Genomic DNA, 14,699 nt, shown 5'->3' with positions numbered 1-14,699 from the left:
ATTGTCCTAGAAATTCAAGCCTAGTTTCAGTTTATCTTTCAGAAAGAAAAAAAGAATCCAGTGAAACTTAGATGAAAAGAAAAAAAAAGGAATACATCTCAGGGTAAATGGGTGGTGGTAGAAGCAATAAAAGGTACTGTTCAATTCTTGGAAGTCTGATACCAAGCAGAAGAATAACATCACATGGAGTTTTTCTCAAGCATACCTATTTTATTAAATGCTTCTTGTAGTTCCTCCAGCTCCTCCCGAGAAATGGTAGTGGTACTATTTTCCATCTTCACAGGAAAGACTTCCCTCAGGTCTTTATACCTAAAAAAAAAAAGAAAGAAAATAAAAATAAAAAGCAATGTTATAAAAAGAGCCTTTTACAAACATTTATCTAAGCAAATACAGAGTCCACAGGCAGTAAAATATCTAAAAGGAATCACGTGAGAGGTCTGGCTGACAAGGAAGAAATAGAAATGGATCCCAGGGTAACAAATACCTGTTTTTCACACCCTGTGCTAGTTCTTAATAGACCGCATCATTTTCATGTACATTTTACCCCACTATTTCAGTAAAATATGCACTTCAAGTTTGAGATAAGTGTAACATTTGTAAACATAAAGAAAGAGATCAGAAAGTAAAATTTTAATACATGAGCCATGTCCACAAATAGAATTTTACAGTAAGAGGAGTCTGCATGTCTGGAGATGGAGCTGTGGCTTTCATGGTCAGCTTTACAATATGCGGCCACTGCCACCAACTCTCTCTTCCCCAGGGGAGATGTCTTTCCCAGATATGGGGGTCCTTTCTTACTCTGAGCAAGTGATACAAACTAAAGGGGGAAAATCCAGTAAAACTGAGTTGTAACAAAAACAAACAGGTGGTAGTCATTGTAGAAAGTAATTGGTAACATATGACCCAAACAGAAAATAGCTTTGGTGGTAGTGAGCACAGCTGCTTTCCAAAACATAATTAAAATTACCCATAATCCCACTATCCAGAAACATCAACTGGTATCACTTTATTATCTATATCTATCTGTTGTACTTTCAAGTACATGAATACCTTTTTAAGGGGTGAAATATGTTAGTATATTATATTTTTGCATGAATATGTTTCCATGTTATTTATCAATGTTGTATGTTGTATGTTTCCATGTTATTTATCAATACAACTAGAGGCCCACTGCATGACATTCGTGCACTGGGGGGTGTGGGGGTCCCTCAGCCTGACCTGCACCTTCTCCAATCTGGGAGCCCTCAGGAGAGCCATCTCCAATCCAGGAGTTTTGTCTGTCTTTGCAATCATATGAGCGAATTGTCTGAGACCCCCAACCAAGTTTGGTTTGTTGCTCACAGAATAATAGAGGCATTTTTTTTTTCTTTGCTTTATTGGTGGAGATTTCCTGGAAGTTTTAGGATATCTTCCCTTTAATTTTTCCTAGACACTCTGATTTTACTTATGTCTCTCACCTTTGCTTTTCCTCCAGCCCCTACCGCAACAGTAACTTGCTCCAGGTTCACTTTCCTAGTGTCTAGGACAGTGGTTCTCAACCTTGGCTGCACATTAGAATCACCTGGGAATCTTTTTGAAATCCTGATTTCTGGGCCTCATCCTCTGGAAATTCTGTTTCTTTGTTATGGGGTGAGGCCACAACATTAGTAACAAAGAAACAGAATTTCCGGAGGATGAGGCCCAGAAATCAGGATTTTAAAAAGATTCCCAGGTGATTCTAATATGCAGCCAAGGTTAAGAACCACTGGTCTAGGAGATCCGTCTTCCACCAGAACTACAATTCCCAGCATTCCTGGTGCTCCCCGTGCTCTTTGTTTTCCCTTCCTGCTCTGTCTTTGTCCCATGGCCTCCCACTCTCCCAAGTCCTCCAAGCCACCAGCTCTCCCTCTCTGCTCTCCGTCTGGTGGCTTGGGGAGCCAAGTTCCCCAAGCCACCCAACTCTCTGCCGGCTCTCCCACTCTGCTCTCCACCCAGCAGTTTGGGGGGAGCGACCAAGGGAGCCACGTCCCCCCAAGCTGCCAGCTCTCCTGCTCTGCTCTCCGCCTGGCGCCTGTGCATGCAAATTAACCTGCCATCTTTGTCAGGTTAATTTGCATACTCACTTCTGATGGGCTGGTGAGCATAGTGGAGGGACGGTCAATTTACATGCTTCTCTTTTCTTATATAGGATATTTAATGGTCACATATTACTATATCATAACATATTTGGTAAATCTCTTGTTTCAGGGTATTTCATTGCTTCCAATATTTTGTTCTAAACAATGTTGCAATGAAAATGCTAATAGGTAGAGAAACTAAGATGGCGGCATAGATAAACACCGGGAAATTGCTGCCTCCCACAACAACTTCAAAAAAAACAACATAAAGACAAAACGGACATCATCCATAACTACAGGAAGGCTGGCTGAGTGGAAATTCTACAACTAGAAGGAAAGAAAAGCACACTGAGAGCCAGAGGAGCTGCGGAAGTAAAGTGCAGAGGTACGGAGGCTCACGCACGCAGAAAGGGGCTGGCACCTTAGGACGCGGCTGTCTTTTTGAATCGGGAGGGAGTCACAAGCTCCCGACTGCTCTGAACTCCAGTTCCGGGAAGTCTCTGGGGACCCAGGACTCATACGGGGAGAAACTGGACTGTCTGGCAGCGGGCAGAACTCGGAACTTGAGGTCAGCTTTCCCTCAGAGGTGCTTGCAGCAATTACTGGGACACTGAGACACACGGCTCCTGAGGGCAGGGCTGAGAATCCGCCATAGCTGCTTGCTCCGCCCTTTGATTCCCTGAGACCCCGCCCCACCCAGGCTGCAGCAGAGGCTTTTGCGTATGAATGCCCCGGCCCTTTGCAGCCTAAAAAATTACCTAACTGCAGCTGGGCCAGACAGACGCAGAACTTCCAAGAGAAGGCCCAAGGCCCCATAGCGGCTTGCATTGCTTCACAGCTGGGCCTCATCAGGGTACCTCCAAACTCCAAAAAAGGAAGGGGAATCTGCAGTTCTCTTTGTAGCTCCTGCTGTGTAACCTCAGGCAGAGGCTAAATTAGCACCTCCTTAGATCCAAGAGCCAGTGTACCCAGTGGTCAGAGGGGGACCATCCGGATTACAACTACTCAGATCCATAAGGGACAAACTCAGGGTGCAGACTCAGTGAGCACCAAAACCCCACTGAAGCAAGTCTTGCCCCAGAAGGGTGTCTTCAGCACAGAAGTTCTCCCACTGCAGACACAGCTGATTCTCACTGCCAATTGGCCTGGAGGTCAATTCCTCCCAGTGATCCTACAACAATCAAGGCATAACTACAATAAGACTGTGCAAAAAGCCCACAAAGGGGCACACCAAGAGTGTCCACCTCAGGTAACTGGGGAGGCTGAGCCACTGGGCCATACAGGACACCTAGCACACAAAGCCACTCTACCAACACAGGGAAGCATAAAAAATGCGGAGACAAAGAAACAGGTCACAAATGACAGAAATGGAGGAAAGCATATGACTGGATATAGAGTTCAAAACCACGGTTATAAGGTTTTTCAAGAATTTTATGGAAACTGCCGATAAATTTAGTGAGACCCTCGATAAATCTAGTGAGACTCTCGAGGATATGAAAAAGGACCAACTAGAAATTAAGCATACACTGACTGAAATAAAGAATAATATACAGAGATCCAACAGCAGACAAGAGGATCCCAAGAATCAAGTCAAAGATTTGAAATATGAAGAAACAAAAAAGACCCAACCAAAAAAGAAAAAAGAAAAAAGATTCCAAAAATATGAAGATAGTGTAAGGAGCCTCTGGGACAACTTCAAGTGTACCAACATCAGAATTATAGGGGTACCAGAAGAAGAGAGAGGGCAAGATATTGAAAACCTATTTGAAGTAATAATGACAGAAAACTTCCCCCACCTGGTCAAAGAAATAGACTTACAGGTCCAAGAAGCACAGAGAACCCCAAACAAAAGGAATCCAAAGAGGACCACACCAAGACACATCATAATTAAAATGCCAAGAGCAAAAGACAAAGAGAGAATCTTAAAAGCAGCAAGAGAAAGACAGTCAGTTACCTACAAGGGAGTACCCATACGACTGTCAGCTGATTTCTCAACAGAAACCATGCAAGCCAGAAGAGAGTGGCAAGAAATATTCAAATTGATGAATGCCAAGAACCTACAACCAAGATTACTTTATCCAGCAAAGCTATCATTCAGAATAGAAGGTCAGATAAAGAGCTTCACAGATAAGAAAACGCTAAAGGAGTTCATCACCACCAAACCAGCATTATATGAAATGCTGAAAGGTATTCTTTAAGAAGAGGAAGAAGAAAAAGGAACTCTTACCATTTGTCACAGCATGGATGGAACTGGAGAGTGGATAAATACCACATGATCTCACTCATTTGTGGAATATAATGAACAACATAAACTGATGAACAAGGACTGATCCAGAGACGGAGAGGCATTGATTGGACTGTCGGGCCTTGGAGGGAAGGTAGGGGAGGGTGGGGGTAAGGGGGAAAGATCAACCAAAGGACTTATATGCAAGCATATAGGCCTAACCAATGGACACGGACAATGGGGGGGTGAGGGCATGAGCGGGGGGGGGGGGGAGGTAGAGGGTAACGTGGGGATAAGGACACATATGTTATATCTTAATCAATAAAAAATATATTAAAAAAAAGAAAAAGAAAATGCTAATAGGTAAATAGTTGTACATATCCATGTTTATTTCTGTAAGATAAATATCTCAAGGTGGAATTTTGTTTTGTAATCTTCACCTGCAGATGTTTTTCTATTGATTTTTAGAGAAAGTTGAAAGGAGGACAAGAGACAGAGAGAGGGAAACATTGATGTGAGAGAGACACGTTGATTGGCTTCCACCAGCATGTGCCCTGACCAGGGCCTGGGATCAAAGTATTTTCTTAGAATTGTTGGTATTTCTATAGTGTCACTTTTCAATTCTCTCTTTGATATCTGATTTCATTTACTTGGGTCCTCTCTGGTTGTCTATGGAGAGGGAGGCCAGGAGTGCAGCTTGGGTTAGAGCTAGATCTATTACTTTTATTAAAAAGACAGATTTTTAGTAATTACGGCAAAATTTTAACATCTGTCCCATCTGAGCTTAAGTATATGGACATCAGTTAAAATTGCTATTGTACTTTTTGGTATTTTTTGTTTTAAATTATTCATAATATAAAAATTGTAAACTCAGATAGTAAAAATAATAAATAAAATAAAGATAACAAAATCGGTTTTGAATAGGAGAAAATTTATTTTCAGTACCTCAATCTTAATCAAAATAGTTAATATTATTTGGGCAGAATAATGTATTGAAATATCAAATTATGTTTATTCTCTTCCCCCCAACCCCAATCAATAAAAGTAATAACTATCTTTTATGTTAGGAACTCTGGCAGCACAGAAAGCAAAACCAGTCTGGAATCTGTGGGCCTTCTGAGTTTGGATAGAAGGGCTTATTTAGGCTGGATATCTTGGGAACGGGGCAGCAGGAGAAGAGGTCTCTGGGAAGCCACAAATGAGAGAGACCAAGAGAAGGGAGAGATTATCACAATGAGGAAGGAGGGAACTCACTTAATGAGAGCAAGGAGACTGCTACCCCAGGGGTGGCAGAGGGGCACAGACAAAGTGTAGTAGAACCTCTGAGAGAAATCCACTTGATGACAGGATTGATAACTGAGGATAGGTGAATTTCCTCCATGCTTTGCTCTGTTTAAGATCCCACGATAACAGAGGCTAAGAGGCAAATTGCAGGTGCCTGAGAAAAATTTGTCAGCACTCAAGCAGGATGAGGCATCAAAGTCAAAATAAAGTTGCTTTAAAGAACTCTTTGAAATGTGATATTTCCTTCATTCCTGATTTTTATGGAAAAAAGCCTTGATAGTGTTTCTCCGCAGAACTGGCTAGGGTCAGAGGTTCTGGAGCATGTCACTATCTCCGGTGAGGAAAGCAGCAGTGCCACCAGTGTCCTATATACTCCTCTCTTCTTCACAAACTCTTCTCTCATCTCTCACCATAAGCCTCCTTTTTTCCTATTACATCCTATTTTCAGCTTTCCATTACAAGTTTAAAGATCACAAGGTCATAGGAATAAATCACTACGTGAAGAAATAAGCAGCTAAGAAACATAAATTAATTGAAGTTTTCTTTCTATTTAAAGAAAACCTGGAAATATTTTTATTTATTTATAATATCTCCAGCAATGTACTTTTCAACCACAATTAACAAGAGGGAGCTGCATCACTGACTTTGCAAGAAGCAATCATGCATATTCCATATCAACCTGTTCTTTCTTTTTTTTTTTTCTTAATTAAATCTTTATTGTTCAGATTATTACATTTGTTCCTCTTTTTCCCCCCCATAACTCCCCTCCTCCCAGTTTCCGCCCCACCCTCCGCCCTCACTCCCCACTCCCTGTCCTCATCCATAGGTGTACGATTTTTGTCCAGTCTCTTCCCGCATCCCCCACACCCCTTTCCCCCCCAAGAATAGTCAGTCCATTCCCTTTCTATGTCCCTGATTCTATTATAAGCACCAGTTCATTCTGTTCATCAGATTATTTATTCACTTGATTCTTAGATTCACTTGTTGATAGATGCATATTTGTTGTTCATAATTTGTATCTTTACCTTTTTCTTCCTCTTCCTCTTCTTAAAGGATCTTTCAGCATTTCATATAATCCTGGTTTGGTGGTGATGAACTCCTTTAGCTTTTCCTTATCTGTGAAGCTCTTTATCTGACCTTCAATTCTGAATGATAGCTTTGCTGGATAAAGTAATCTTGGTTGTAGGTTCTTGGTATTCATCACTTTGAATATTTCTTGCCACTCCCTTCTGGCCTGCAAAGTTTCTGTTGAGAAATCAGCTAACAGTCGTATGGGTATTCCCTTGTAGGTAACTGACTGTCTTTCTCTTGCTGCTTTTAAGATTCTCTCTTTGTCTTTTGCTCTTGGCATTTTAATTATGATGTGTCTTGGTGTGGTCCTCTTTGGATTCCTTTTGTTTGGGGTTCTCTGCGCTTCTTGGACCTGTAAGTCTATTTCTTTCACCAGGTGGGGGAAGTTTTCTGTCATTATTTCTTCAAATAGGTTTTCAATATCTTGCTCTCTCTCATCTTCTGGCACCCCTATAATTCTGATGTTGGTACGCTTGAAGTTGTCCCAGAGGCTCCTTACACTATCTTCGTATTTTCGGATTCTTTTTTCATTTTGCTTTTCTGGTTGGGTGTTTTTTGCTTCTTCGCATTTCAAATCTTTGACTTGATTGTTGCGCTCCTCTGGTCTGCTGTTGGGAGTCTGTATAGTATTCTTTATTTCAGTCGGTGTATGCTTAATTTCTAGTTGGTTCTTTATCACAACATCGAGGGTCTCATTAGATTTCTCGAGGATCTCATTAAGTTTATCGGCAGCTTCTAGACAGTTCTTGAGAGACCTTAAAAGTGTGGTTCTGAACTCTATATCTTCCATTGACAATTTTGTCCTGTTTCTTTGTCTCCGCATTTTGTTATCCTTTCTTGGTGCACCCCCTAGTGGTCTTTGTGCACAGTCTTGTAGTTAAGCCTTGATTGTTGTAGCTAATACTAGGGGGGATTTGACCTCTAGGCCAAGTGGCTGTGAGAATCAGCTGTGTCTGCAGTGAGAGAACTTCTGTCCTCTAGGGAGGTGCTAATCTGGAGTTTGCCTGAGGCTATCCGGCAAATGCCTCTGTGCAGGGCTTGGGCAGGGTGGGTGGGTCGCACGGGATCAACAGGGTGGGCCGGAGAGAACAGTTATGGCTGCTCTCAGTCCTGTCCCCAGGGGCTCTGTCTCTCTGAGTCCCAGCAACTGCTGCAAACCTCGCAGAGAAAGCTGCACTTGCTCCGACCGAAGCCAGACAGTCCTGCTTCTCCCGTATGAGTCAGGGTCCCTAAAGACTCACCCGGATCTGGAGCTCAGAGTCTGCGACTCCCTCCCGATTGAAAACGCCAACCGCGCCCTCAGCCACCAGCCCGCTCTGCATGCACTCCGCACCTCAGTATTTGACTTCAGCACTGCGCCTCCTCTGAGTGTCCGTATGCGTTTCTCTTTCCTCCTAGTTGTAGGACTTCCACTCAGCCAGCATTCCTGTGGTTCTGGGTGATGTCCGTTCCGTCTTTTAGTTTCACTTTTGAAGTGGTTGTTCGAGGCAGCAAACTCCGGCGTTAACCTATGCCGCCATCTTGGTTCTCTCCCAACCTGTTCTTTCTTTATCAGACTTTCTTTAGTTAAAATATCTACTGAGTCTGTCATCCTATATAATAAAAGCCTAATATGCTACGTGTCCGGTCGTCCATTCAACCAATCAAAGCATAATATGCTAATGATATGCTAAGGCTGCTCAACCACTCGCTATGATGTGCACTGACCACCAGGGTACAGACAGTCGACCGGTCAACCAATCGCTAAGATGTGCACTGACCACCAGGGGGCAAAAGCTTCGACTGGTAGGTTAACTTGCTGCTGGGGTTTGGCTGATCGGGACTGAGCGAGAAGGCCGGACACGCCCTGGAGCCTTCTTGTGGTCCCTCCCCCGAGCTGGCCAACCTCTTGCGTCTTTCCCCAGCCCCGATCGTGCACCAGAAAATATCAATACAATTGACCTTTGAACTGCATGGGTCCACCGACATGCAGACTGTTTTCAATAAATATATTGGAAAAAAATTTTAAGACATGCAACAGTTTGAAAAACTTCACAGTTGAACTGCATAGCCTAGAAATATCAAAAACTAAGAAAAAGTTAGGTATGTCATGAATGCATAAAATATGTTACCATCAAATATATACAAATATATCATAAAAATATTAAAAATGTATCAAAACATATGCACAAAACACACATGGTGCCAGTCACAGTCTAAAGAACTGTAAACAAACACAAAGATGCAGTATTAAATCATAGCTGCATAAAATTAACTGTAGTACATACTTCACTGCTGTATTAATTTCATAGCTACCCCACTGTGGTAGGCACAAGTATTGCAAAAAAGTTGCATGCACATTTTTGACTGGAGAGGGTCGGGGTCCCTAAACTTGAGTTGTGCAAGGGTCAACCTTATACTGTTATCTTGATGTTGGGGCTTTTTTTCTGCTTCAGTATTCCCAAGTATTAACCATCTCATTACTCCCACACTATCTACATAATGTGCTCTCTGCGCCCTTCTCTCAATTCAACCACTTGGACTTCCACACACCACTCCCTTTGTGTCCTTAACTTCTTCCCAACCGCATTAGACATGATCGCCTCTGTCCATACCTGGCCTCTTAGGTATTTTTCAGTTCACTTAAATTTATTCTTGTATTAGCCATATTTTGCTGTTTTATTCTCATTAACCTTTTTAACTTCATTATTTGTTCTTTGCAGAGTTTCCCTCACTTTGCTTTCCCCACCTCCCTCATCTACCACCTATAGATTTCATGTAACCCCCTTATGCCTCTTCCTCTGATTCTAATGTGTAAAATAAGATGCAAAACTGCCATTCTCCAGAGCATTTTCTCAAACCATTGAAATTTAGCTTACCAGAGATTATTGTCAGTTTGGCTCAAATGAACTCGTAAAAATTCTCTACAAGTTTGGACATTTCTTACGTCAACACAAGGCAATTGCAGTATATGAAATGGCAATATAAGAAGGAAGGCTCGAAGGTGTGGTTTGTGAGGACATATGCATTTAAGAGAAAACAAAAATAACAGAGACAGAGACCAAAGATTTTTGGGGGGGAAAAAACAACACAAAAAAGCAGAAACAAAAATTCTTGTTAAAGTATTTAGCATGTGAAGAATTCCTGTTGTGGCCTAACTTGTTCATATTAAAGCAACTGCAGGCCAGACCAGACACCAGTGTAGAGGGGCACAGTCCAGGCCAGAACACCAATGTAAAAGCATGGCAAGTCAACAAGTATTTTGAGTCCAGAAATGGAGTCAGACAAAACAAACAAAAAATATTATATTTAAAGGACTGGGGGGAAAAAGTAACTTTCCTAAGGAAAGAAAGACACCATATTGAAATGAAAGGTACTAGTACCATAACTCTGACCTTCATCACTTTGAATATGGGATCTGGTCATCCAAACACAGAGATTTAAAAGTTATTTCACTTTTTTTTTTCACCAACTGAATGAATGGGTGTGAAGAGTTAAGAGCTGCTGGATAGAGGGGAGGGGAGGTAAAAGAAGGTATAGAGAGGATAAATGGTGATGGAAGGAGACTTAACTTGGAGTGATGAACACACAATATACAGATGATGTATTATTGAATTGTACACCTAAAACCTATATACTTTATTAACCAATGTCACCCCAATAAATTCAATACAAATTTTAAAAAAAAAGAGTTGCTCACAGACAATAGGAAAGTGAGGGCCTGTGCTGTGAGGGGGGAGGAGGGAGGAGTGTGAGGAGCAGGTCGGGAGAGGTCGACGGGGGGAAATGGAGACATCTGTAATACTTTCAACAATAAAGAATTTAATTTAAAAGGAGTTGCTGAATAGTTAAATGATTAAATCAGTATGTCAAAAAAAAAAAACACCCACAAAAACGAAACAAACAAACAAAAACAACAATGCAAAAAAGGTCTCTTCTCACAAGGCCCTTGCCCAAAAGTTCTCCCCATTATCCCTGGTAAACAACCAAACAGCTGCCTCCTCAGTTTTGAAACCCAAACACAGAGTTGCAAGTATATAAGTGATGAGAAAAAGGTGGTCTGGGCAGAGAGGGATGAAGTGTAAAGCTTACTTCCCATTCCGTGCCCTCAGCTCCACCCTGACAGGTGCAGTAATGGGTTTGTCATACCTCCAATGGTACTGAGATAGGGTATGTGGCAAAACAACTGTAACCAATAAGGGCTATTGGAACTGTCAAGGAGATAATAAGATCAAACCCCAAAGGTTATATGGCTTAAAACCAGCAGAAGACCAACTTGATCCAACATGGCAACTAATTTCACCTTGCAATAACCTCATTATATGCTCACTAGAGGCCCAGTGCATGAAATTCGTGGGGGGGGGGGGGATGTCCCTCAGCCCAGCCTACACCCTCTCCAATCTGGGACCCTCGAGGGCTGTCCGACTGTCCGACCCCTGTGGGATCAGGCCTAAACGGGCAGTCAGACATCCCTCTCACAATCTAGGACTGCTGGCTCCCAACCAGTCGCCTGCCTGCCTGCCTGATTGCCCCTCACCGCTTCTGCCTGCCAGCCTGATCACCCCCTAACCACTCCCCTGCCAGCCTGATCGATGCCTAACTGTTCCCCTGCCGGCCCAATCACCCCCAACTGCCTTCCCCTACCAGCCTGGTTGCCCCCAACTGCCCTCCCCTGCAGGCCTGGTTGCCCCCAACTACCCTCCCCTGCAGGCTCAGTTGCCCCCAACTGCCCTCCCCTGCAGGCCTGGTCATCCCCAACTGCCCTCCCCTGCTGGCCTGATCGCCCACAATTGCCCTCCCCTGCAGGCCATCTTGTGGCCACATGGGGGTGGCCATCTTGTGTGTTTGGAGTGATGATCAATTTGTATGCTGGTTGTAACTAATTAGCATATCCGGTCGTGACTGTGAGGGCATTGTGACCAATTTGCATATTACCCTTTTATTAGTATAGACTGTAATATATTAGCTTACTAAATGATACACCTAACCCACCATAATATTTCCTAAGGACACAAAATGGTCCACAGTGCTCTTCTGAGCAGTGTCCAGACCTTTCCCAGAAAAATCCTGAATATTTCTTCCCTTATTGAATGCCCTGCCCCTCAATTAAATGAGCCTCAATAAAAAAGTATATCCCAGCCTGGCTGGTGTGGCTCAGTGGTTGAGCATCAACCCATGAACCAGGAGGTCACCAGTTCAATTCCTGTTCAGGGCATATGTGCAGGTTGTGAACTCAATCCCCAGGAGGGGGTGTACAGGAGGCTGCCAATCAATGTTTCTTTCTCATCAATGTTTCTATCTTTCCGCTCTCTCTAACATAATCAATAAAACCATAAAATAAATTTTAAAAAATATATATCCCAACAAATTCATAGAGAACAGACTGACAGCTGTCAGAGGGCAGGGGTTTGGGGACTGGGTGAAGATGAGGGGATTAAGCAAAAACAAAACAAAACACACACACACACACACACACACACACACACAACTCATAGACACAGACAACAACTGTGGTGACTACCAGAGGGCAGAGGGAAAGTGGGGTTGGGGAGGTAGAAAAGGGTACAGGTGATAAAGGAGACTTAACTTGGGGTGATGAATACACAATGAAATATACAGATGATGTATTATTGAATTATACACCTGAAACCTATGCAATTTTATTAACCAATGTAACCCCAATAAATTCAATAAAAAAGAAAAACAAAAAATGGGGGTGGGAGTAACTCCCTTAGGGAGGGGGCTGCTCTACCTATGGAGTAGCCCTCTTTCTGTATCACTCCTTCAGTAATAAACTCTCTTTCACTTTAAACTTTATGCTGGCTAGTATTTTAATGCTTTCCTGTGTGATGCCAAGAACCCAAAGTGGGTGGCAGACCTTAAACACCTGCATAAGTACACGCATCACTCATTCACTGCCGCCTGACTAGGGAGCAGGAAAATCAGTCAGTTTATGGTTGCCCTCAGAGCAATCAGTAGTGTTGAAGACTATGTTCCTAGCCTAACAATCTTCAGGCCTATGGCTTCTTTGCACATTTTTCCCTTTTCCCTTTATCCACAAAGATTTTTCCCATTTCTCTCTCAATTCATCTGTAGCTAAAGATGACAAACTGAGTAGTACTATATTATGAGAAATGGCAGGTCTCTCTGGTGTGAGGCAAAGCAGGGTAATCTATCTGTAAAAATAAACATTCAAAGACAACATATCATTAAAATCAGGAAGTTACTAGCATTGTGAGTAGAGTGGGAGAGAGTAATTTACCCAATCCGTGAGAATGAAAAAATAGGCAGGGTGGGGCAAAAGTAGATTTACAGTTGTTTGCATGGAAAATAAGACAATAATTAATAAATAAACTCTTTCGTGTGTTCACAACTCTAGATCTACTTTTGCCCACCCTGTAAGTCAGATATGTTCTTGGGTTTATCCCCAAGCATCACGTCCCTGCAAGCTGGTTCAACTGCCAAAAAGCAGTTTGTTCTGCACTGATCAAGACCTCAGTAGGAGCCATCCTATAATCACTGTGTGTCACTGTAATGTGTTTCCACAGTACAGAGAGAACAAGAAAAGTACAGTCAGATACTGAGTATGGCTGAAAAAAACCCTCTCCATCTATTCTTATAATAGCATTTTTATACACAATCAGATATCTAATGTAGTTATAGCTTCTCAAAGAAATTAGCCTGAAAGAAACTTTAAGTGGGCACATTAAAAATGACAAGCTTCCCTGTCACCTCTATTTACTGCTCTTATTGTTCTTTTGGGCTTACAGTTTACAATAATTTCATGAGATGTCACTATATCTCTGTTCAAAATTACAAGCTGTCTAGTTATTCTCTATTTAAATTCTAAAGGGGTACATTCCAAAAGCTGATGAACCTTCCACAACTGAATTTTCTCCTTTTTGTTGTTGTTCCTCCAAACTAGCTTACCTAATAATAGACAAACACAAAAATTGGTGTCACTCCGCTATGCCCACCAGCCAATCAGATGAGTATGCAAATTAACCCAACAAAGATGGTGGTTAATTTGCATATGCAGGCACAGATCAAAGACTGAAGGCTCTGGCCCTAGTGAAGATTGAAGACTGAAGACTGAAGACTAAAGAGACTTGGCTTCTCTGCTGCCTCAGCAGAGAAGCCAAGCCTGTTGCTGCCGCAGAGCTGGAGGCTTGGGTTGCCCCCGGTGATGGAGGAAGCCAAGCTTCCTGCCCACCCTGGCCGCCTCTCAAGGGAGAGAACAACAACGCGCAGGTGAGGCCAGGAGCCTGAGAGATCAACACAGAGGGGCGCCTGCTCCAAGCCTCTGACACACACACACACACACACACACACACACACACACACACAGCACCTGCTCCGAGCCTCTGCTGCCAAACTGTGGCTTAGTCCCACTCCCCACAGGGAGCGGGCCTAAGCCATCAGTAGGACATCCACTGAGGGCTCCCGGACTGTGAAAGGGGGCAGGCTAGGCTAAAGGACCCCCCTCCACCCCCCAGTGCACAAATTTCATGCACTGGGCCTCTAGTAATTCAAATAATTTCCTTCATCAGATTATGGCTACACCAATTCAGCTAAACCTATGCCTCTGGACTCTAATCCTTTACCTATTAACAGTTCTTGTTTCCCCCCATGTTCTGAGGAAGGCCTTCTCTTGCTCTGGAGGCCGCTTCCTGAGAACTTTCCTTCATGTCATTTCCTCTCCCTAGAATTCTATTCTCCCACATCCAAATCTTTACCTGTCCTTGAATCACAGCTCAAATTCCACCACGAATTTCTTCACTGCCCTCATTTCATTTCAGCACATCTAGGGTGTTTATTGAGAACATCTAGGGTGCCAGGTGTTGAAGGGAATCAAATGGTGACTAACACAGGGACCTGGCTCTCAAGGAATCTGCAGTCTACTAAGGGAGTCAACAAGCTGTAGATAACAGCAATGGCAAACACACGAGACTCCCTCACCCATCACAATTCTTTCAAATTGAGCCCCGAGTTGCTTCAGGATCCCCTTTTCAACATGGCCCCACACACAGGCCCTATCTAATGTC

The 14,699-nt window shown here is 43.0% G+C and overlaps 1 protein-coding gene across 4 annotated transcripts in view; it reads right to left on the bottom strand.

Annotated features, from left to right (window-relative positions):
• The window catches only part of PLS1 (plastin 1), a 163,290-nt gene that overhangs the window by 93,618 nt on the left and 54,973 nt on the right, over positions 1-14,699 (bottom strand). For all 4 annotated transcript variants that reach the window (XM_036352524.1, XM_036352525.1, XM_036352526.1 and 1 more), the window contains one exon: positions 206-309. In XM_036352524.1, the coding sequence (XP_036208417.1) occupies positions 206-275 (70 nt within the window). In that variant the 5' untranslated portion in view covers positions 276-309. The remainder of the gene's footprint in view (positions 1-205; positions 310-14,699) is intronic.

This window comes from Myotis myotis, unplaced genomic scaffold (genome assembly GCF_014108235.1).
Source record: "Myotis myotis isolate mMyoMyo1 unplaced genomic scaffold, mMyoMyo1.p scaffold_m19_p_2, whole genome shotgun sequence".
In the NCBI taxonomy this organism is placed as follows: domain Eukaryota; kingdom Metazoa; phylum Chordata; class Mammalia; order Chiroptera; family Vespertilionidae; genus Myotis; species Myotis myotis.
The sequence above is the reverse complement of the archived record's forward strand: the minus strand, read 5'-3'. Positions and strand labels throughout refer to the sequence as shown.